General features: G+C 49.9%; 1 protein-coding gene and 1 long non-coding RNA gene across 4 annotated transcripts in view; one reads left to right on the top strand and one right to left on the bottom strand.

Moving 5' to 3' along the window:
• Positions 1–15755, top strand: part of LOC139052886 (ubiquitin-conjugating enzyme E2Q-like protein 1) — a 177635-nt gene extending 161880 nt beyond the window's left edge. For all 3 annotated transcript variants that reach the window (XM_070530046.1, XM_070530043.1, XM_070530035.1), the window contains exons 2-6: positions 7339–7582; positions 9779–10083; positions 10512–10739; positions 12526–12726; positions 15582–15755. In XM_070530046.1, the coding sequence (XP_070386147.1) occupies positions 7441–7582; positions 9779–10083; positions 10512–10739; positions 12526–12675 (825 nt within the window). In that variant the 5' untranslated portion in view covers positions 7339–7440 and the 3' untranslated portion in view covers positions 12676–12726; positions 15582–15755. The remainder of the gene's footprint in view (positions 1–7338; positions 7583–9778; positions 10084–10511; positions 10740–12525; positions 12727–15581) is intronic.
• Positions 1–23688, bottom strand: part of LOC139052896 (uncharacterized) — a 186053-nt gene that overhangs the window by 105364 nt on the left and 57001 nt on the right. The gene's annotated exons all lie outside the window — the stretch shown is intronic.

Genomic DNA, 23688 nt, shown 5'->3' with positions numbered 1-23688 from the left:
GCTTCCACACGCACCTCAAGGCTGTAGCGAAGACTTACTATAGCGTTTGTAAAGCGAATCTTTCTTTGCCGGTTCCCCCTGGTTTGGCGTTCGTCGCCGTTTACTCGCCAGATATGTTTGTAGATATACATAGACAACTTCGTACACTCGGTATATGCTGGCTGCCGTCTGGCCGAGTAGACAACCTGGTTCACTTGGTATGTGGCCGAACAGACAACTTCGACACTGTGTATGTACGACTATATACCACTGGGTGCGAGCCCATTGTTGTCCAGTCAAGCTGATTGTGTATCTGCCGCTCTGGCACCAGAGCTATGCAGCCACACATGTATTTAGATATGTGTCGCACTTCTGCGTGCCCATGCACCACTCAACATTCTTCCGTCGGCAAGCATATCATACATCGCCTTCGTCATCATGACGCAGGCAGCTACGCAGGCGACGAGGCTGTGCTCGTGTCCTCCGCTGCTGCAGCTACCTCGCTAAACTCAAGCAAGATTCGCGTCATTTAGGCTCCAATATTGCGTTGCATATGCGTGTTTTATATTTGCCTTCTCGCCTCGTATTTATTTTTACACTGCAGGCAGAACGCGCTCTTATATGTGCTGCAATACGAAAACGTTGAGCAATTATAATTTAACGAAAAAAAAACTTGCTGCAATGCTGTAGTGAGAAGCGTTGCGTGCTCAGAAACATGAACATGCATCTAAAATATGCGACCATGACTTTTATATATAATCTTTAACTCAGAAGTGTGGCAAGCGCTCCTTCTCCTTCGTAGGAACTCCTCTAGTGTGGAAGTGTGAAGGAAGCTTTGAGAATTGACTGGCTCCATCCAAGGGCCTGCGAGGCCAGAGGAATGTTTGGTTCCTTCATAGGCGTCTGTAGACTCGCCAGCGTAGCTTGGCCGCATGCTTGACCGGACGGCTGCGCGCTTCGGGCGCCGCGACAGGCCTCTTGGTTTCGCGCAAGTATACTTTAAACCGCGGTATAGAATAGATGGCGCTTAGTGTTTCTCCACTTTTCGGTCTCGCGCTGCATAGCTTCCTTCCTCGCATCTTCACACTTCAGCAGAGCGCGGAAGCGACAGAAGCGGGCAACCACAGCCGGCAATTACTGCAGCAGTGCAGACAAAAAGTGCGGTTTGTATAGAGTGCGTAATTGCTTGATCCAAACGCGCCGGTCAACGACCGTTCTTGTAGAACGAAGTTAGGAAGGTTGTGAAAAAACTGTTTTAGTTAACTGAATAGTCTATACCAATAGTAAAGTAAAGAAGTAACGATTTCGAGGCCCCTAACAATATCCTAGCAATAACCGCACACTATAGGGCTCGAGAGAGCGTTTCTGCTACAACTACCCATGCTATACCACGAGAGGCCGCGCTGGCATCGTTTCGTGATGCATGGAAACGGTGGGCGTCGCTATCTGACTGCGTGAAATGACTATAGAGACTAATTCGGCGGGCTCCCCCTTCCCCCGGCAGATGGTCACCGATGCCATAGTGTGCGATTGCCATTTATCCTGCGCTGTCGTGTTATTGCGGCACGATGACCCCGCTCTGTCCTCCAGCTTTGCGAAACTAGTGGCGTCTGTATGCAGTTCGCATCCAAGCTGACAGCGCTCCGTTGATATCTTTGCATACGTAGATCGCTTTCGGTGGGGTAGTTTCGTTTTCTCACACTTTTTTTTCTCTCCCGGCTTCATCGCTAGCTTCTGGTGGGACGTGGATTCCCGTATTGTCATTTCCCTTTATTGTTATTTTTCGGCTCTCATTGCTCGTAGCATGCGCGGCTGTCGGTGCTGCATTACCCACACTCGATACGCTGGGAAACATTTCGCACGCGATCGAGCAAGTGAAAGAAAAGTAGTGTTCCAGTGGGTTAATAGCAGCGCTCAGAAATTCTCTAGAAGTGACGCACACAAGTTCACTAAAAAGCTTCATGAAGAAAGCGTACGATGTCTGTGCTCTGTATATGCGCATATTCTGTGTGGTGACCTTGCTGTAATATTTGTTAGGGAGGCGGAGCTTCAATAGAAATACAGGCGTCATGGCACAGAAGTGGCGCACCTTGTCCAGCAATTCCATGGGTTCGTTCACAAGCCTAAGCGCGCAGTCATCATGAGAGACCCTTTTCTTTGTCTGTCCTCTTGATCGTGTAGTCTGCTGATAGAAATGCAACTGTGCAATTACACTTCATGTAAAGGAAGTAAACAGAGCGATAATTTCGTGTAGCTCATGCAGCTGGCAGAACGCGTTAAGGACGTTCTGCAACACCTCTCGCCAGTTTTTTGGTCGTTCAGGAATGGGGCAGCAGACATGAGCAACCACCCTTCTTTTTCTTATTTTTCTTTATCAACCTGTTAACGCGCAGGATTGGCTGGCAGCTGCTCTTACGAACAGTTCTAGCTTAGGAACTTTTCTGTGAATACGGGCCCTGGGGCCCTATAACGTAAAACTACTCCAATATGTTTTTATACCGCATCTCTGTATGTCAAAGTTACGTAACCGCCGACGCAAGCATCATGCGGTGACCCGCAGTGTTGCCTGAACAGCCCAATCAAACGCTCGCCTCGTTTATAGGAGGTCACTTTTGTTCGCTTTCAAAACGAATAACATTTAGCGGTTTTTCTTATGCAATTGACTGACAAGAGGCGAGGAGCACGCCCAAGTGGAGAGGGTTTCGATGGGTCGAGCGAGCGCACTGAAAACAGATAACAGGACGAAGAGGGACGTGCCGGCTTCTGCGATTGGTCCGCTTTCCCTTATTTAGCTCGCGATGACTTGTATAATATCGCAGTGGCGTGCAACGGACGGTTAAAAATGCCGCTGAAACTAATCCTCAGCAAGGAAGAGTTGGCAGTTGGAAGCTTGGCCTATTATCGTTTTTCCTCTGAAGTGAAAAAGCAACCAAGAGGCTATTGCGGTGCTGCGCCAGCTTCTAGGAATGCATGATCGCATATAGAGTGAAATATTTCGCGGCTGTTAACCTTCGATGCCTTCGTACATCCCCTCCCCCCTCTTTTCCCCCCTCTTTTCCCGCCTCTTTCCCCCCTCTTTCCCCCCTCTTTTTTCTCTTCTTCTCTTCCGATGGGATCCAGTCTGCAAGAGCCAAAGCGCCCGTGGCAACCAGTGATCGAAGCCCGCAGAAACGTCGGCCGATCCCGTTAACGTGGTCATTTGCGACGCCCCGTGCGTAGCATGCTGAACGCTGCATTGGCTAGGAAAAGCCGATGAGTGTTTGGGACAGATCCGGCGCGCGTGTCAGGCGGGCCGCGCTTATGCTTGTTTCGCAACGCGAACTGCCGCAGGGGATTATGCCTGACGACAGCCCCGCCCACGCCACCTTTCGGGCCTGTGTTAACGACTGCTCTACGCTCATCAGCACGTGTCTCCGCGCTCTGTTCCTCAGTCTGTCATGCGCCACCTTCAACCTCACTCCGGCACTTTTTTTTCTGTTCTTAGTTTTATCTTTTCCTTTAGCTAGGTTTCGTCGCAAGAAAAGGAGCGGTCGGGCGAGCGCCATCTTGGTAGCCTTAGCGAGCAAGCGGCGTTGACTAAGCGACCCGTTTTCGGGTGGCATAGCCTGCTCACTGGTTTGAAAATGGGGAATTTTTTCAATTAATATGGGGAAGTCGTACTGCGTCATGTCCTATTTATTCAAACTTCCTCCCTTAATTCATTCCGTCTTTTCTTTTTCGAACATGTTTCACATTGCAGCGTCTGCCTTGAAAGTGCGTCTCATTATTTGTTAAATGCCTTATCGAGTACCTTCTTGTTAACGTTCCTCTCGATAGTAACTTTTTGTTGATGAGCAAGAAGAATAAGGGAATCCGAGGGGATCGATTTTTATTGCTCATAGTCATACAAAGAAACAGACAGCGAAGCCAGAGAATTAAATCGCGGGGAAAATTAAATCGCATGCTTAACTGAAACGTAGAAGTACAAGGCAAAGGGAAATGAAAGTGGACAAAAGGCTAGCTTGCCGCAGGTGGGATTACAAGCCACATCTTCCGCATTATACGCCGGCTGTGCTATATACGCCGGCTGTACCTCGGCGCTATCTTCCCGGCCACGTTCTGGCTATTAGTATGAGCGTGAGAATGAGCCCTGGGAGTGTTAGGCATGCAGCGCGGCTCACGGCCAAGGCGGCGGACCTTGTTAACGTAGTGCTCCTTTCACGCAACTGCCTTTGAGTTTTGAAAGGAAGAAAACGAACCAGGCACCTGAAATCAAAAAAAAAATTACTATTGCTAGAGGCTCAAATCCCTGTGAGTATACAGTCCATTTTTGCTCCCTGGCGTAAGCGAGTATACCGAAAATCTACCTGCCGCTGCCAAATGCAATAAGCTAAAGGAACGCCTGCCGGCACTCCTGTAGGCATGAGTTTTATTCATATCCACAGCGGATTTATGTAATTGCTTCGCAACCCGATGAGCGTGAAACGAAATTGAAGGAGCACGCGTGCGTTGAGACGGTCTCCTGTGATTCAGTCTGTAAAACAGCATAAAAAAGGAGCCAATGACTAAAAAATATATACATATTTACGTGTAAAAAGTCATCATACACTCACGAGCGATCAATGAACGAGATCTCTTCATTTGCCAGGGAAACTGATGGCTGACTTATGATGAAATCTCGTTCATTGATCGCTCGTGAGTGTACCATGGCTTTTTACGTGTACTCTACGTGACTTTCATGATTACTAGGAATATAATAATTCTCTTCAAATAAAACTTTCAGTTCTTAGACCAGCGCTTGTCCTGTCTTCTTTCTCGTGTTTCGTTTGTGTGCGCGCTGCCAAAGAACGGACTTGCATCCCTGTCGTAAACTTCGGTTTAACCAAGCAAATTGTGCGTCAAGGAATTTGCCTCGCCACACTTGAGCCTTTACATGACCATCACGCGGCGGCTTTCTCACACGACGCATGGTCTTGAGCATACCAAGTGTCTAAAGTTTACCTCTAGTGCTGATCCCAAGATACTGAAAATTATTGCGACAGACCTTTTACCTGCACAAGCCGAATACCTTTACCGTGTTTTGTTTTCGTACAGGGATGTTTTCAACTTTGACAATCGCCCCTCAGGCTTGCTGTCAAGCACCATATTAATACTGGCGATGCTGCTCCTGTTCACCGCCCACCATATCGAGTATCTCTAGCGGAACGCCAGGTAATTCAAACTGAGGTTAACAAGATGCTCGACAAAAACATCAATGAGCCTTCTTCGAGTCCGCGGGCGTCACCAGTAGTGTTGGTTAAGAAGAAGGACAGGACATGACGCTTCTGTGGGAATTACCGCCATCTGAACAAGGTGACTGAGAAAGACATGTATCCGCTGCACGAACTGAATACGCCCTTGACTGTCGGGGCCAGCTACTTCTCCTCTATTGACCATCGATATCTGGATACTGGCAGGCCGCCGTCGACGATATGGGCAGAGAAAAGACCGCATTTATAACGCCCGATGGTCTTTTCCGGTTCAAAGTTATGGCCTTTCGATTATGTAACGCGCCGGCCACTTTTGAGCGCATGATGGACTCTTGGCTTCAAGTTTTCAAATGGTCCACATGCCCGTGCTACCTCAACGACGTTATTGGTTTTTCACCAACATTTGACACTCGCGTCGAACGTCCCTCAACCATACTTGTCGTTTTTCGTAAGGCGAGGCTCCAACTCGGCTCATGGAAATGTCGCTTCGGCCGCCGCCAAATTAAGGTTTTGGGCCGTCTTGTCGGCGCTTTTGGAGTACACAAGCTGACCCCGGCCAAATTCGTGCCGTCCGAGGCTTTCCGGTGCCGAAGTCAGCCGCAGATGTTCGCAGGTTTGTTGGGCTATGTTCTTACCTTCGCCGCTTTGTCTAAGATTCTGCCACTATTGCTCGCCCTCTGATTGACCTCTTGAAGAAAGGTGTACCCTTCTCATGGAGACATCCACAATCTGCCGCTTTCTGTCATCACGCGTTTGACCTCACCACCGATACTCGCCCACTTCCACCCTAATTCCGCAACATAATTGCGCACGGATACCAGTGGTAATGGTGCAAGCGCTGTCCTAGCGCAGCGTCAGCGTGGCCACGATCGCGATATCACTCATGCCAGCCGCCTTCTCTCGCAATCAGAGCGTAACTATTCTAATACGGAACAGGAATGCTTTACTGTTGTCTGGGTGGTTGCTTGTTCCATCTTTACCTTTACCACCGTCCCTTTTCCGTAGTAACTGACCATCATGCTCTCTGCTGGCTTTCCTCCCTGAAGTATCCCACGGGCCGTCCTTGCCGTTGGACTTTGAGGCTCCAAGAGTTTTCATATTATGTGATTCACAAATTTAGTTTAAGTTAGACAAATTATCCTTGATTCGCAAGGATAGTTTGTCGCGTTACCCCGTCGACAGCTCTGACGTACCTGACGTCTAGAATGTCGCTTGTGTTTACTGCGTGTCACAGCTCCTCCGTATCGCCGACGAGCAACGTTGTGATGCCCCACTCAAAGCGCTCATCGATCGTTTTGAATCCGCGCCCGACGAAACTTCCTTACGCCTCTTGGTTCTCCGGGATAGTACTTCGTACCGTCGTATGTTCATCCCGAAGTCCCCGATCTCTTTCTTGTCATGCCAACGCACCTCCGTTCGACCGTTCTAAAGGAACTTCACGTCACGCCCACCGCGCGACATCTCGGCGTATCTCGAACTTACGACAGAGTATGCCCCCGCTTCTTCTGGCTCGGTCTTGCACGTTCTGTGCGACGTTACGTCGCAGCTTGTGAGCCATGTCAAAGCCGCAAGAATCCATCCCTGCTTTCCCCTGGTTACCTGCAGCCATTTGAAATCCCGGTAGTGCCATTTGGTTGTGTTAGCTCGCACCTCCTGGGCCCTTTTCCGACATCTTCGTCGGGAAACAAGTGGCTTGCTGTCGCTGTTGACTACGCGACCAGACAGCTACGCAGCTGATGTGGCAGATTTCCTGCTACCTGAAGTCATCTTGATGCATTGAGCTATACGTCAAGTGCTCACAAACCGAGACCGTAACTTCCTGTCCAAGGTCATTGATGATATCATGCGCGTGTGCACTATTACGCATCAGCTTACCACCTCCTACCATCCAGAAACCAACGGCCTGACCCTTATATTACAGATATGGTTACAGAACAGGACCGTAATAGATATGCTGGCGAAATACGTTTCATCTGATCACCGCAATTGAGACCTCGCTCTACCTTACATTACCTTCGCCTGCAGACCTCGCGCAGCATGTACGCGGCTTGAGCTGCAGAGCGATTACAGTACGACGGGCGACCGCGCGCTGTGCTCGGCGTTCACGGGTGTCCCTTCTGACCCGCTGCAGGGCGATGCCGCGGTGACGCTGCACCGTTCGCCGCGCTGGTACTTCAGTGGGCGCCTGAAGCTGAAAGGCCGGAACCGCGGCGCGTCCAAGCCAGCAGCATCCATGGCAGCGGCCGCGCTGCGCAAGCTGTTCCGCGGCGATCGCCACCGGCTGAGCACGGGCGCCAACCACAATGAGCCCAAGAAGAAGAGCGCCGAGGGCGGCAGCCGCCTGCTCAGCATGTGCGCCGGAAAGGCTTCCTCCGGTGAGTATGCGTTTCCATAGGACGCCTGTACGTTTGATGTCAGCGCAGCTTTTTTTGGAAGCGGCTTATTATACCTGTACATATCTGCGTGCCTGCGCTGCCCCTGTTGGTGCGGGCGCCGTTCGCGCGCGGATTCGTGGAGAGGCTGCACGGATCGAGTTCACGCGAGCATGCTTGCCTCCTACTACCTGCCCCCCCTCCTAGCACCAGTTTTGCCGTTCCGTTCAACATCATTGTATCTTAGCTCTTTTGCGGAGTGATCGTGCAAGCCGCTTGAAGCGGTTCGGAGAGGATAAGCTAAACAGCTTCTTTACATAGCTCTCTTTTTAAACTTGAGGAGATTTCCTTCTTATTATTGTAGAGGATTATTTTTATTGTCAGTGACAGCGCTATTCAGCCTTTACAGGTATAGATTAGAAGAGGCGAAAATTACCTGCATAATAAATGGCACCGTTGAGGTAGCTAAATGAAAGTTCACTATAATTACCTTCTTTAATTATTAATCTTACCTAGGCCACGTGGTGCAATTACGAAATTGAAGCCGATCAGTAAGCAGAATTCTGAAGAGTAGCACGGCTTTCGACGCACCCGTCCTTAAAAAGTGCTAGAAGATGCTTTGGTGTTCCAGTTTCACAAGAGAATCCCTCTAGAGCTTAAATAATATTGCGCGACATAAAAAACGACACGGACGTGAAAGACGACGACACACCAAGCGCAAACTTTCAACTAAGTTTATTGTGCCACTGCGTCAACTAAGTTTATTGTGCCACTGCGTCATTGACGCAGTGGCACAATAAACTTAGTTGAAAGTTTGCGCTTGGTGTGTCGTCGTCTTTCACGTCCGTGTCGTTTTTTATGTCGCGCAATATTATTTAAGCAATGGATTACCAACTTGCCCGGAATGCTGCTCCCTCTAGAGGTTCGGGACAATCTTAAATGGAATGCAAATATATCGTTTAACTGATTTTTCGGACGGATATATCGAATGGGCTACCAATCTTTTTTCTGCTAAGCAGACATGATCTCACTACTTCTCAGTTTCAATTTGCATTATATGCCGAATATCATATCACGAAGTTAATTGTTGAATATTTTTAATTCGCTACCTGGACAGCAATACGTAATCCACATGAACAGGCCGAATTGCGCTACACGCTATAAATTATCGGTCCGAGTTACAAAAGATATATAAGGAAAGTTCGGCAGTCCCAACTCGCAGCTCTATACTGCAGTGTATACCCCTTGCCATGACTTAGCAACCCCAGTCATACAAACGAACGAATTTTCACGTAAGCAATGCTCAAAATTTGTCCTCACATGAATGCGACTGTGCACTGCTCACTCACTGTCTTCACTTTCATTTCATTTACTCTCAGGGCCGAAGCATCTTGCAGTCGAAGGCACTTAAAATAAGTTTACCCGCTGGCAGGGGCACAATGTGTCCCTTCAAGCGGGCAAATGTATCCTAATTTGGCCTAAGTTGCTTATGCGCCATAAAACCCAATACAATACAATACAAAGTATCCTAATTTGCGGTTCGGGTTATTGACATTGCGAAATTTGCAGTTCTCCGTTCCGTGAAAAACTACTCCAAAGATGTACAACAACGGAACGTACCAGAGGGATAATTGTGACTGGTTGCAGATTCTTGTGCGGGGCCCTGGGCTTGAACGCAAACACATACGGTATGTGGTAGCTTCGGGCACGCGGGAGCTCGGAGGCGAGCATCGAGGCAACGCATACATCGCGGTGTCGTCAGTCTCGATCGGAACCCAAGGAGTCGCCAGCTGGGCATTGGGGCACGGTTAGGGCCGATTTACGCTCGAGCCGCCCATCGCCGCAAGCCGCACCGCACGCGTGCGGTCGCGCGAAAGATTGCACGTATCAAACACTTGTGCACAAATGTCGATTTACAATGTGTAAGGTATACACTGTGTACACAATGTAAACGGTAATTTGTCCACAAGTGCTGGATACGTGCAATCTTTCGAGTGACCGCAAGCGTGCGGTGCGGCTTGCGGCGATGGGCGGCTCGAGCGTAAATCGGCCCTTAGTGATTGCTCACATCGTGTAAGCCGTGGTGGAAGGGCTTTGCGAGAGGACAAGATGAAGGAAGTGCCCCAAATAGGCACGTGCGAATCGCCTACGAGCGCATCTCACGCCGCGCGCTGAGACGGGAGGCCGGGTCCTTTTCAGAGCGCGGACAAGGCAAGGCGGCCCGCAAGCCAGCTGAAGGCGCCTCGCCGCGTGCCCCGGGGAGCCCTGCCGCCGCCGGCGGAGGCGGCGACACCGCAGCGGACGCAGCCGTGTCCTCGTCCCGCACGGCGCGCAGCCCCCGCAACCGCGTGGCGCCCTGTTCCCAGCAGGCGGCCGTCCGCGCGCGCCGTCTGATGCGCGAGCTCCAGGAGATCCGGCGACAGCAGACCCGCGGCCAGCAGCCTTCCTTCACCGTGGACCTAGTCGAGGACAACCTCTACGAGTGGCATGTGCGCCTCTACCAGGTGAGCGGCATGCTGCTACCGCACGACACGATCCAGGTGGCAGCCGCGTGTGGGTAGGTGACGCTGTAAGCATGGTGTCGGTGCGATATGCGCTTAGCAAGTCCTCGTCAAGTCGAGGCCTCTTGGGAACTGCAAAGCTGAACATCTTGTGGAGCTGTGCATAAACGTATGTCGCAAATATTTACAGGTACGAGTGTACCCTGTTGGGGCTTCGTTGTTTTGCCAACAGCACAGTCGCGCTCTGTGCTTTCCGCTAAGGACCGCCCGACATCAGGGTTACGGTCCCTGTATGCGATTCTGGTTATACACAACTTCACCGAGAGTCGGCATTTCCTGTTGCGCCTTGGCATATAACACGGAGACGCGCTCATTTCGAGCTGACTTTCGGTGCAGCGGCCCGCTGAAGAAGCGTCTCGCTTTGCGCCCAGGTGGATCCGGAGAGCCCGCTGTGGCGCGACATGCAGGAGTCGGGCGTGTCGTGCGTCCAGCTGAGCGTCTCCTTCCCGGAGAACTTCCCGTTCGCGCCCCCGTTCGTGCGCGTGCTGGCACCGCACATCGAGCGCGGCTTCGTCATGGAAGGCGGCGCCATCTGCATGGAGCTGCTCACTCCACGGGGATGGGCGTCTGCTTACACGGTCGAGGCCATTCTCGTCCAGGTGCGAGCCATTTCCTTCCGCTCATTCTCGGGCAGCATGCGCCTGTATATTGGTGATATTTGAAGCAGGTAAAGTAGTATTCATGCTGATGGCGTCTCACACATCCTGTCTTTGGGGTGATGAGTTAAATGGGAAAATGAAGCTGGAAAAATAAATCCATACTGCAGGTTTTGAGACGTAGTCCGAAATCACAAAACGTCGCTTACGTAAGGACATCTTTTCAACGGTCGAGGCATTCCAGTGTCATCCCAGTGTAACGGTGTGATCAAGAGACTTTCGGCCAGGTGAATTGCGGCCGGCATTTACGCAATAGATGTTTTGTGAATACGGGCTCAGGCAGGGCTGGGCAAAGATATTTTGCAGTTGTATCACGATACGAAACGAGATACTCAGGCAACAAGTATTTGAGATACATATTCAAGATACAGTGGTCCGTCTCGATGGTGAACCTCGAACCAGCAATGTAACAGGCTAGCTTCTGAACCACGTACACAACGCAGGCATATTCATTTTCAGAAGCACTGTATGTTTCCTCACGAGCTGTGAGCTTCCTGCTGGCGTAGAGTACTGGGTGCTCCTCGCGTTATCTCCCATGTGACCCAACACCCATTCCACGATCACTCGCGTTGCACTGAACAATGAACGGCTTAGAATAATCCGGTGCGATTAAAACTGGTCGACTCGTCAGAGCCTTCTTCACTGTACGTAAAGCCCTTTCCTTGGCTTCGTCCTACTGTATCGTTTGCGGCTCTGTTATTCTCAGCGCATCTGTCAGAGCGTTTGCGAAATCGGAATAACGCGGAATATGTCTCTGATAATATCCTGCTACCACAAGAAATGACCGGATATCGCGTTTAGTGCGAAGTTGTGGAAAACTGTCGATCGCAGCTAGTTTGACTTCTTAAGGTCGGTGGCGGCCTTGCCAATCACACGACCCAAGTAAGCCACTTTGTCATGCCCAAGTTGGCACTTCGTCGCTTTGGTAGTTAGCTTCGCGCAGCTGGGCCAGTACGGCTCGCAGATGCGTCAGGTGTTCTGTCCATAATGCCGAAAAGATCGCGATATCATCGACATACGACAGTGCAAACCATACCACGCAACACCCGGTCCATAAGGCTGGAAAAATAGGGATCGTTTTTCAATCCAAAGCTCCGGACCTTTGGTCGAAACATTCCCAAGGGAGAAATAAATGCGGCATACCTATAGACTCGCCTGGTCTGTCAACGGAACCTGCCAATAACCACTGACTAAATCTAGGGTAGAGATAAAACGCTGCTCACTTTCTCAAGCCTTTCTTCGACATGAGGTATAGGACAGCAGTAAAACACGTTGTCGGGCTAGTTGGTGCATGCAGTTGGTGCATTCCGCTAGGAATATTGGAGTGAAGTCGGGAAGCCGAATAAAAAAAGACCATTTGTTACATATGGGATACAGAATTTGCACTAAAGGAAAGCACAGTACACATCCTGCATATATATATATATATATATATATATATATATATATATATATATATATATATATATATATATATATATATATATATATATATATATACTGTGTATACAGCCTTTATGTGCAGTCATAACAGAGGATAGAGAAACAAAAACAAGGAACAGAATGAAGAGACTGGAACACTAAATTAATTTAGTTGAACGCTGAAGAACCGGGGTGTTTCCTCCAGTGCTCGTTCGTAGACGTTTCGCTAGAATGTTTCTCGGTCTTCGACTAACGTTCTACACAGACAGTACACACCTACCTGGGCCGATCGAAACATGCATCGCAGGTGGCCGCGTCGCTGTCCAAGGGCCAGGCCCGCATCGCCACCAAACCAGGCAAACAGTTCAACAGGAAGCTGGCCGAGTCCTCTTTCCGCAGCCTGGTCAAGACTCACGACAAGTACGGGTGGGTGACCCCCCCGCTGGCCGACGGCTGAGCTGGAAGCAGAGCGCCTCAGCCCGGAGCTCGCCCGTGCACGGGTTTGCAGGTGGGCGCTCTTACTAACCCCTGCCTTTCGTGCCTCTATTTGCAACGAGCAGCTTTTAGGGATCAGTGCACCGTTTTAGGTCTCTCCGCATGTGCGTGGATGCGCGCGTACCTGGTATGTCTATGGGCCCGTTCACACTTGCGAGTCGCAGAGGTCGTGCGACCGTTCTGGTTGCAAAGCGACAGTCGCAAAGGGCCGCACTGGTCGAAAAGCGACGGTCGCAGGCCAGTCGCACGCTGCTCCATTTTCCAGCCTTGCGACTGCGAGTCGCAAACCGCTAAGCCAATCACCGATGCCACGAAAGTAGCGCGCGAGACTTTCTGCATCCGGTTGTCATTGCCGGCGGCAAAAAACGAAACTGGCTCGAAGAGAAAAAACATGAAGTACTCCACCGAGGTGCTCCTGAATGCGGTGAAGGAGTATACCCATTTCTGTACGACAAGAGGCATGCAGATTTCAAGACCAGATCGAAGAAAGACCTTGCGTGGCTGGAGATTGCGAAGATATTCGGCTTATCTCTGAGTACCACGCACTTTTGAGAAATTAATATTGAGAGACTGGCAAGAGCAGGACTTGTGTGGTGCAAGAAGCAACATTTCTCAGGTTATTTATTTGCTTGGAATTACTTTTAGAGCAAGCGCTTTATTGTTTTACTCTCTGTAATATTCCTCGTCGAGCGCTCGTAGATCTGCAAGTAGACGGCTGCATGCCCGGCCCACCACCGCCGCCGTCTTCTCTGCCTGCGTGCTTGAAGTGCCTGTACGGCTGCGGTGCTCATCAAAACCGCCACGACGTCCTCCTCTTCACTCAGGTCGTCGTGGTACATCGCGAGCAGCGAGGGACTATAGAGCACACCGAGCTCGAATGCGGGAGACGCGGTCACAGTAGACGAAACGCCCGCAAGCGCGCGAACGGCGTGCTTCCCGAAAGTTCTCGCTTCGAACGACTAGGTGACCCGCAAGTCGCTGAGGTGGCCCTTGCAACGGTGAACGTCGGTGTTGTCGAGCCGCTCGTCCTCTGCTACTCGCAAGTGTGAATGCGCCCTATACCTTCGGAATCCGCTTCGCCCATTCAGTGTAATACCCCTGTCACACGGCAAATCTGATGTCATTTCCAACAAATGACATTTGTTGCGATTAATGTCATTGTAACAGCGCGCTGTCATACGGCGAAAACTAGTGTCATTTGAAAATGTTGACAATGACGATAGTAAAACAAAAGACCGCAAACCCACTTTTGTCTAATAATTATTTTCCAATATGTTTAACAATCTCGGAAGAGAACAGCAATTTACAATAGGTAGCGAGGCGCTGGAAGTGGTAAGGGAATACATCTACTTAGGGCAGTAAGTGACGGCGGATCCGGATCATGAGACGGAAATAATCAGAAGAATAAGAATGGGCCGGGGTGCGTTTGGCAGGCATTCTCAGATCATGAACAGCAGGTTGCCATTATCCCTCAAGAGAAAAGTGTATAATAGCTGTGTCTCACCAGTACTCACCTACGGGGCAGAAACCTGGAGGCTTACGAAAAGGGTTCTACTCAAATTGAGGACGACGCAACGAGCTATGGAAAGAAGAATGATGGGTGTAACGTTAAGGGATAAGAAAAGAGCAGATTGGGTGAGGGAACAAACGCGAGTTAATGACATCTTAGTTGAAATCAAGAAAAAGAAATGGGCATGGGCAGGACATGTAATGAGGAGGGAAGATAACCGATGGTCATTAAGGGTTACGGACTGGATTCCAAGGGAAGGGAAGCGTAGCAGGGAGCGGCAGAAAGTTAGGTGGGCGGATGAGATTAAGAAGTTTGCAGGGATGACATGGCCACAATTGGTACGTGACCGGGGTTGTTGGAGAAGTATGGGAGAGGCCTTTGCCCTGCAGTGGGCGTAACCAGGCTGATGATGATGATGATAATGACGACGACGACGACGATGATGATGATGATGATGATGATAAATCCCACTAGAATATTATGTGTGATCGTTGCTTTCAAACCGTAGCGTTCGATCACTAATTTGTCGACATTGCAAACGAAGTCGAGTCAAGCCAAGCCAAAGCTAAGGCAAGCAGCAGGGCGAAGAGAGCGATAGGCACGTCCGCTACATCTGCTAAAGTGGTACGAGAAGGGCAGTTGCATGTCATCGCCGTTGTGATGTGCATGCGGGCTCCTAATATCCTCATTCATGGCGCGTGCCACAGGAAAACGCGCGCATGCTTTTACGCCAAGTCAATTGAAGCGGCCGCGGCCGATGCTCCGGTGCGAACCAACACGACTGCTGCAGCGAAAGCTAAAGACGGCTGTCTGGTCACTGGATTGAGAGTAGTTTCCTGTATTTACGCACGTGATGGACTTCAATGTCTTAAAGCAATAATTAGGTAATAAAATTGATAGAATAATAGTGATTTTTGTTAAAACAAAAAAAGAAGCATGTACTGTTTGCGGAACACTGGTACACTCGTGGTGTCGAGGATACACATTCGGTTCCAAACGAATGCGAATGACTTTGGCGAACTCATTCGTTTGTAAATGTCATTTTCGACGAATGTCATTACGTTTCACCGTGTGACAGTAAACAAACGGCATTATCAGCGAATGTCATTCGTTGTAAATGACATTAGATTTGCCGTGTGACAGGAGTATAACATGATGAGCACCTGCTGCCAACAAAATTTTGACATTATTTTTCGAGCTTCAAGCTTAATATAAGCATTGATAGCAATACTTTAACAGGATGGCTGATCAGAAATACTGGTTATTATAGCACATTGGAGCAGATCAATCTGAAGAAAATGTTGCGATAAGTTCTCATTTCGCTTTTTTTTTCCCCATTTCCCTCTCTGTCCTTTCAGGTGGATGACGATGGGTGCTACTCAGACATTGCCAACGAGGAGCTGTTTGCTGTATCGTCTTTTTTCTCTCTTTTTTTTTCGTCCAGTGATCCCCGGCTACGCATCAGCAGTACCGCGTCTTCATTTTGCATTGTTCAAAACCAAAAAAAAAGGAAGTGTCTCCGTGCCACCTTTCTTTGTGCGAACTCCCTTTTCTTTTCTCGTATTCCCGCGAGCTTATCACCGGCGTGTTCTAGGCGTAGCCTGCCACCGCCTGTTGGCGGCTGTCTGTCCTGAGTGGTTACGCGACTGCCCTCGGGGCGGTTGTAGCGAAGACGGTGTAGAACCGTCGCGGCTGCTGCACCTCGGTTTCGCTCAATATTTGTACTATCTCAGCGAAGGCGCTTGCCACCGCGACCAATTTCTCTGCCCCTTGCCTAATCGCCCTACCCCAGGTGTTACACGTAGAAAAGCAGGGACCTTTTTTCTTCGAATGTCAGCCATTGTCCACGTGGTTGTAGCTCTAAGCACATTACTTATTTCAGTACGGCGACTCTGTCGAAATGTATCGTTTAGAACGTATACAGGCAATCTAAGTGAGGGAAGAAAAACGAAAGGACGTGGTCACTGCCGCTTACAAATTACGGCCAACTTGCGGATAGCGACTAGTCCCGACAACCATATATGTACGCGACCCGAAGAGATTCTTGAAGTTGAGTTGTGATTTGAAAACAAGCGAGCGTATTTTAATATCGAGCAGCATGTCCACTGGCAAGCCGTTTGCCAGCCGCCAGAAACGGCGGAGAGCCCCCGGAACGCAATCATTCCAGCTGTGCTTCCGCTTGCTGCATAATTATCCGCTACATGCGAATGTTTACACACGAGACTAGGTAATTAATGTATCAGAGAATATGTTTGAGCGATTCTTTCGGTATGTAGTGAACGAGTGTGTAATGTTCACGTGTTTGTCGGAATTTTACTCCGTACGTGACCTCGCAATGTGAGAAGTTAGCGACGGAACGTCGGAGGCTGTGATTACGAGCGTGGCTCCATTCGTGATTTGACCGACACCATGCGCATCTCTGCATGCTCGAAAGGACCGCGCCGGATGTAGCAGCGCGAGCACGACATGCATTCGTGGTACGGCTTTACTCGCGCGTGGGCCAGCCTCGACGAGGCTGAATGCGCTGTTCGGGATAGGCACTCCGTGAAAAGAAAAAGGAACACGTTGGCGTTCGTATTTGCGCTTGCACGCATGGGCACCCGAACACGATGCGTTTGTATGTCTTGGCCTGGTCGAAGCCACGCATTCGGAGTTGAGTCGAGGTAAAATCGACGACTTTCGCACAGCGCGGACGAAGCGGATGCAAAGCGCAGGCCCACGCTTTCGTGCGAGTACGCACCTCATTGTCTGTAGCCCAGCAGCGCCCTCATTAGCTATCGTCCCGCTATCCTTCGTGGTGCAGTGGCCTGCGAGACCGCCCGTATGTGGAGACTCGGAAGCCATGGTGGCACAGCGGAGAGGCTGTAGCGGAGAGGCTGTGAGGCTTCCGAGTGGAACGCCAGCCTCACTCGCGGGCGGCTGCAATGTTACCTTTTGTTTACTCAGCCAGAGACGCTGTTAGTCGCTGCTCTCTCACCCGTCGCGTGCAAGAGGACCCACGCAGTGACGCACCGTCGTCTGTGTGCTGAGAGGTATTATTGAGAGAAAAACAAATACTCGCCACGTAGAAGACTTGTCATTCTGCTGTACCGTGTAAATACTGAGAGGATGAATGACGTATTGAAGTGTCTCACCATCGAGTGCTTGAATAAAGGAAATTTGTTGAACGAGTCGCAGTGCTTTTTACCGCAGGTACTTGGCGCACGTCGAACGTCTCCTCTTGGCATGGATTTGTTTGCGCAGAGAGACGGTTTCTTTTGACTCAAATACTTCTTTCTTCCTCTAAAGTGACTTCGCGTCTGCTACACGCCATGATGCAACCGTGGTCGTAAAGTTGTTTGGCGTTTGGAGGTAAGGCTTCTTGGCACAAGGGAATTCGGGAAACAAAAAGACTGTATGGCTCAGCCGTGTAAATCCAGTTAGATGATGCCGACTACAACGAGGACACTCGGCGCTTTGTGCTTGCTTCTGAAGAACGCTAAGAACAGGAATCCTGTATCTAGAACTCAAGTGAAATGTGTACGCACGAACACACCTGGCTTCCATTCCCTCAAGACATGGGTCTTCAAACTGTCTGGCCAGAGGGCCGGACTGGCGACCAGTGGCGGTGTTGAGGGCCGGACAATAACGAATTAAATATTAGTGAAAATAAATTCGTAAACTTGAGTAACGCTACTTGAAGTAGACTAAAAATATTAATCGAATTAATCTACCTACTTTCTTCAAATAATTTCGTATTTTGAAGGGACACTAAAGGAAAACATTAGGCCGAGTTAGATCGATAGGTGAATCCTTTAATGAAAGTCTATAATCGTTTTCTGTGTGTCAGTGTACGACTATGTTGCGTAGGAAACTGCCACTGAAGGTCCCACTACTGTTCCTCAATTTGAATCGCCTGCGCAAAAACGGACGAGTTAACGTAGTCACCACGGGACCTCCCTCTTTGCTACTCGTTGTAAATCGGTCAGTACTGACGTCACATGAGCAGTACTTTCGTCTTAAATGGGTGGTGCCACTACGATTTTCAATTTCGTCATTTTCTCGCCTAGAAACGCTCAGATCGCTAAGAATGACTACATCGTCGATACAGAAGCCTAATCTTCAATCTAGTTCGACCAATTTCTCCTTTAGTGACACTTTCATTACACCTAGTTGGGTGAGTTGGTTTAACATGACGATGATGTAACTGCGCTTAACAGACGTGGACGATTGGTAAAGACGAGACATATGTAGCGCTCAAAGTCATTTCGTGTCACTTTTTTAGTTTCTCCAAAGAAACACGCTAATGAATGTCAAAAACGGACGCCAGAGCTTCGTGCGCTTTTTTCTTATACAACCTTACGGGCGGAACAGTGAAGTCTCCTTCTTTGTCTGACGTTGGGCACACAAAGAGTTCGTTTTCAAATAAGACGTTGTCCGAGGAATGGGCTGACAAACGGAGTCCAGATCGCACTTGGACACAACGTCTACAACGCTGCTGATGCAGCGTTCAGTTTCACTTGAAGGACTGAGGTTCGAAATTTCTCTCATCATGGGAAAGCAGTTCGGGCTGTTAAGGCTGCTACCAGTTGTTACGGGGACGGAGTTTCGGCGACCTTCAACAGCGCCTGCTTGGAGCTCGAACCAGGTTGACCATCTGAAAGGGTTCGGCAGGGAAGACGAGGTCATGTAAAAACAATAACAGAATTTTAATACATTACGGGTGAGCGATGCGCTCCAAGACAAAAAGATACAGAAACGTTCGGCGTGCGTGCTCCGTGATGAAGGCACTGCCGTTGAGCGGTTTAAGTTGTGGAGATGGAACTGCCAGAGTCTAGATGAACTGGCTTCAAGCGGCCGATCGAAATTCTCTCTTCGCGTCCACTGACAAGAAGTATGAAAAACTTGGCGTCAGGCTTGAGGACTTTCAAGGGACCATCGTAAGGAGCTTGTAAAGGAGCGCCAGTAGCGTCGTGACGGATAAATACGTGACTGCTATGAAGTAAAGATCGGCTCGTGTAAACATTTCCGCGGTCGTTAGGAAGCGGCAGTGGCATAACGGTGGCCATTGTAATGCGAAGGTGGTCGGCGTAAGATTGTAGGTAAGCAGATCCCGATTCCGAGGTGAAGAACTCGCCGGGTACGCGAAGCGTCGTGCCAAAAACGAGTTCTCCTGAGGAACACTGTGCATTGTTGGATTTGGAGACGATCCCACCGCTGTCAACCAGTTGTCGGAGTTGAGGAGGTTTTTGAGATGAAAAGTGGAGGTTAATTTACATTATTTACAGTGAGAGTAAATTAACAGTCATGAAGTCATTACTGGCCGGCAGCAACTCGGACGCTGCGGCCCGTGGCAAGAAGCTCGAAAGAGATGAATGAAGGAATGCTCTCTTGCTGCTCCCGGTCTCTGGCTTTTAAACCCTTCGGTGTCTCGAAGTCACGTCACGTTCGGCCAATCGGCGAGCCCGCTCAGGTGACGCCATTTTCGGCCAATCGGCGAGCCCGCTCAGGTGTCGTCATTTTCGGCCAATGGTAGGCGCCCGTGCGATTGTGTCACACCCGGCGCACAGGGTCGCTCATTGGCCCCCAATTGTGCGAAGGCTTACTTCTCTCTGCGGTATTGCCTTCCCGGTCTGCAACTGCCTTCACAAAGGCGGATGGAGAGATTGCTGCCAGGGCTTCACGGTGCATTACAGCCGTCTATCCTCGGGACCCACGTTAACTGGAACAGTGCCAGGCTCTCGCTACACTTTCGGGAAGAGTCAAGCAGTGAAGAGCTCCACCTGCGGCGCACGAGGTGGGGGACGCCAACTCGTTTGCACGTGCCGCGCCTCGGGATCGGGGTAGATCTGCTTCTGCGTTTCTTACTTAGGTGTGGCGCGATTCGATGTGGTCTGGTGAACTCTAAGGAGGCTCAGGAAAAGGTCCCGTATCTAACAGCATCTGCTTTCAGAGCTGTGCGAAGACCTAGTAGAACCAAAGGCAGGCGCTCCCTCCATGGAATCAGCGCTGGATTAAGGTGGGGGGGAGGCTAAGGGGGCTGCAGCCCAGGGCCTCACCTCGGACAGTAGGAGAAGGGGGCCCATTTATTCTAACCTGCTTAGTATATGTAACCATGGGCAACGGAACTTCGAGCGACATGTATGAAGCGAGAAAACCAGAACGAGCAAACGGAGCCCCCTGCCTAATGTAACAACATGCGTTTAGCCTGATCATTTGGGGAGAGCTTGTCGAGCTGCAAAAACAGGAATCCCCCGCCACCCCGGCGGGGCCCTCTTTCTTACGAAGCGAGGTGCGTTTGATTGGAAGAGTTTTCGTGGTTTCCTGTCAGTCCGTCTGTCCAGTGCTGTCTGAAGAGGAGGGGCAAGGGGAAACACCTAAAACATGTAATGTGGGATGAGGACCTAAATCTCCCTTGCCCCTCGTCGCCACCCTTCACCTCTCAAATAGTTCCGCCGCTGTCCTTCTCATAAGAAGGATGTGCTGCAGTACCCAACAGCGCCTCCCATTCGACTTTTCTTCACCGTGATATAAATTTGGGTGGGGGAGGATGAGTCCGATAGCAGATGATGATGAGTATGATGGCAGAGTCTAGGTAGGAAAGGAAAGAAGACGTAACACATGCTTTTGTCCGCGTGCCGTGGGGCATGGAATGTTCACTGTTCGGGCTAGGGTTGTGAAAGAGTGAAGGGGGAAGTTGGAGAGCTGGACACAAAGGCCTGTCTCCAGGGCCCGTTCCTGCATAGTGGCGGCGCACCCTCGCGCGCGCTTGACGGAAAAAGTAGGTAAGACTGGCCGCTGAACTTTCCAGAAAGAAGTAGAAAAAGATGACTCAGAGGCGACGGAGGGCGCGTAACTTCGCCCACGTTAGGAGTCGCCCTCTCCCCTTCGTTCTCGCGCTCGGCGTTGACGGGGCGAAAGAAAAATCGAGAATCTCCCAGAACAGACGATTGCTCCTAGACGAGACCGGAACGGGAGAAGGAGTGAGTTTACGGCGAAGGAGGGAACTTGTACAAGGAACTTTATGCGTATGTGAACGCCTGCTTTGGCGCTAGTAACAGACAGACGCGGCGCGCGTCTATGCGCGTCTATAAAAGGAAGCCACCGGTTAAGCTTGCATAAGCCCGCACGCTGAGGAGCTCCCGGGGGACGCACCACTCTCGGCCAGCCACGGGCCATCCAGGCAGCGTGCGCCAGTCATCGGGACGGCCACCGTTGGACATTTGCGGTCGCGTCGGACTGATAAAGTGGCCAGTGAACAATTAGCATCCATTCATGCGAAAATGCTCGGTCGGAAGCATCAAAGTGGTGCGTCTAAACGAAAGGCGAAGTTAGAAAGAGAAGAGCGTAGAAAGAAGCTACCAAAGATGACAAAGTACCTACTGAATGCGGCTTCCGCGGAGCAGTACGATCGCTCTACCCAGAGTCCGTGTCAAACTCCCAATAGTACCGACTGTGCTTCTGTGGAGGACTTGCCAACTCCATCGCCACGGTTTCCTGGCAAGAAGCAAGGTTTGACTCATCTTGGTTGTCTGGATCCTGTGAAAACGGTGCCAACCTCGGTCGTCCATATTTCTGAGCAACCGACGCTAACCGAGCCATGTCCTGTTCCTGAGTCAGCAACGTGTATGCTACTCAGCCGGGCCCCGGCCACAGAGCTCTAGGTGTCCGGTCCGCCACGCCCGATTTCTACTACTGCTGATCAACAGGCGTCAAACCTCCCCGATGAGCCTCCTTCTACTGACGAGCGCCAGGAAACAACACTCCAATAACCGACTCACTTGTTTCCTGTTAGTTTGACTTCAAATAATAATGTTCCCACCCACAAAGTGTGCCTCGAGCGGACGAATGAGACGGCTTCTCGTTGCGGCAACAGAGAAGTACAGACACCCCCTGCAGCAAGAGGTACGTTGCGAGATTCTCCGAAGTGACCGTGCTAAGTGGCCGGACGTTATTACTGACAGCGCTCGGAGTGTATGCCTTGAGAAAGGGCCATCGTATTTTCAAAATCGGGCAGAAAATTTTCCGTATTCCGAACGGCAATACAAAACTCAGAAACGCTATATGTCACCTCATCTTTTCGTGCGAAAGGCTGTAAATGGCGAGGCGTACGAGCGACACTGATTAATGTACTCGGAGTCCAAAGGTTCCGTTTACTGTTTCATGTGCAAACTATTTTCGATTTCAAGCAACCCCAGTGCTTTCACCACGCACGGCTTTTCTGATTTAAAAAGCGCAGAAGAAAAGGTTTCCGCAAACAAAAATAGCGTCGAGCACCGCGACTACGTGGCAGCATGGCTCGCCCGCTTTAACTCGAGCAGCACAATTGACAAGGAGCTGGTTAAGCATCTTGTCACTGAGACCGTTTACTGGACAGAGGTGTTGAAGCGCGTAGTCGTTGTAGTTAAGCTTCTAGCTGAGCGCAACCTAGCGTTTAGGGGCAGTAAGGAGATTTTCGGTTCACCGAGAAACAGCAGTTATATGGGAGTGCTTGAGGCCATTGCCACGTTTGATCCCTTTCTAGAGGAGCACATCAAACGCTACGGGAACAAAGGAAAAGGTCACCCATCGTATCTGTCAAAAACCATTTGTGATGAATTTATCGAGCATATGGCAAAGGCTGTCAAGGAACGTCTCGTTGACGAAGTGAAACACGCAAAATACTTCTCTTTAATTGTTGATTCGACTCTAGACCTTACTCACGTTGATCAGCTGTCAGTTGTTTTACGATACTATTTAAATGTGAAAATGTACGAACGCTTTCTTGGATTTGTTCCAATTGAATCGCATACGGCGTTGTATCTTTTCGATACTGTGATGTCTCTCTTGACGAGCAATGGCATCTCAATTGATAAATGTAGGGACCAAGCTTATGATAATGCGAGTAATATGTCAGAAATATACAACGGAGTGCAAGCTCAAATCAAACACCTGAACGAATTGGCAGTCTACGTCCCGTGTACTGGTCATTCACTGAACTTAGTTGGCGCGTGTAGCGTTGACAGTTCCCTTGAGGCAGTCAAATTTTTCACTGTAATTCAGAGACTGTATGTATTCTTTTCTGCCTCACCTAAGCGATGGAGCTATCTTTTGCACAGCATGGGCGAACTGGCCAGCAGCTTGTTTTGAAAAGTCTCCCTGAGACCAGGTGGTCAAGACACGCTGAATCATGTAAGGCCATTCTGAAAATTTTCAATGCAGTCTTGTGCTGCCTTGAAGCTATATCAAAGAACGAGGAAGAAAATGGTGACACTAGGAACGAAGCGCACTCTCTCTTCAAGAAAATTACAAAACTAGAGACTGCATCCATGGCGATTTTCTGGAGTGAAATCTTGGAGCGCTTTGACAAAACGAGCGTAGCACTTCAGAAACCAGGCCTAGACATTTCAACTGCTGTAGACCTGCTGAGCTCTCTAGAAGGCTTTGTTAATTCTTTGCGACCTCTCTTTGATACCTTCGAAGAGAGAGCACGCACGCTAAGTACCA

The sequence above is a fragment of the Dermacentor albipictus genome, chromosome 1 (assembly GCF_038994185.2).
Source record: "Dermacentor albipictus isolate Rhodes 1998 colony chromosome 1, USDA_Dalb.pri_finalv2, whole genome shotgun sequence".
Lineage (NCBI taxonomy): Eukaryota > Metazoa > Arthropoda > Arachnida > Ixodida > Ixodidae > Dermacentor > Dermacentor albipictus.
The sequence above is the reverse complement of the archived record's forward strand: the minus strand, read 5'-3'. Positions and strand labels throughout refer to the sequence as shown.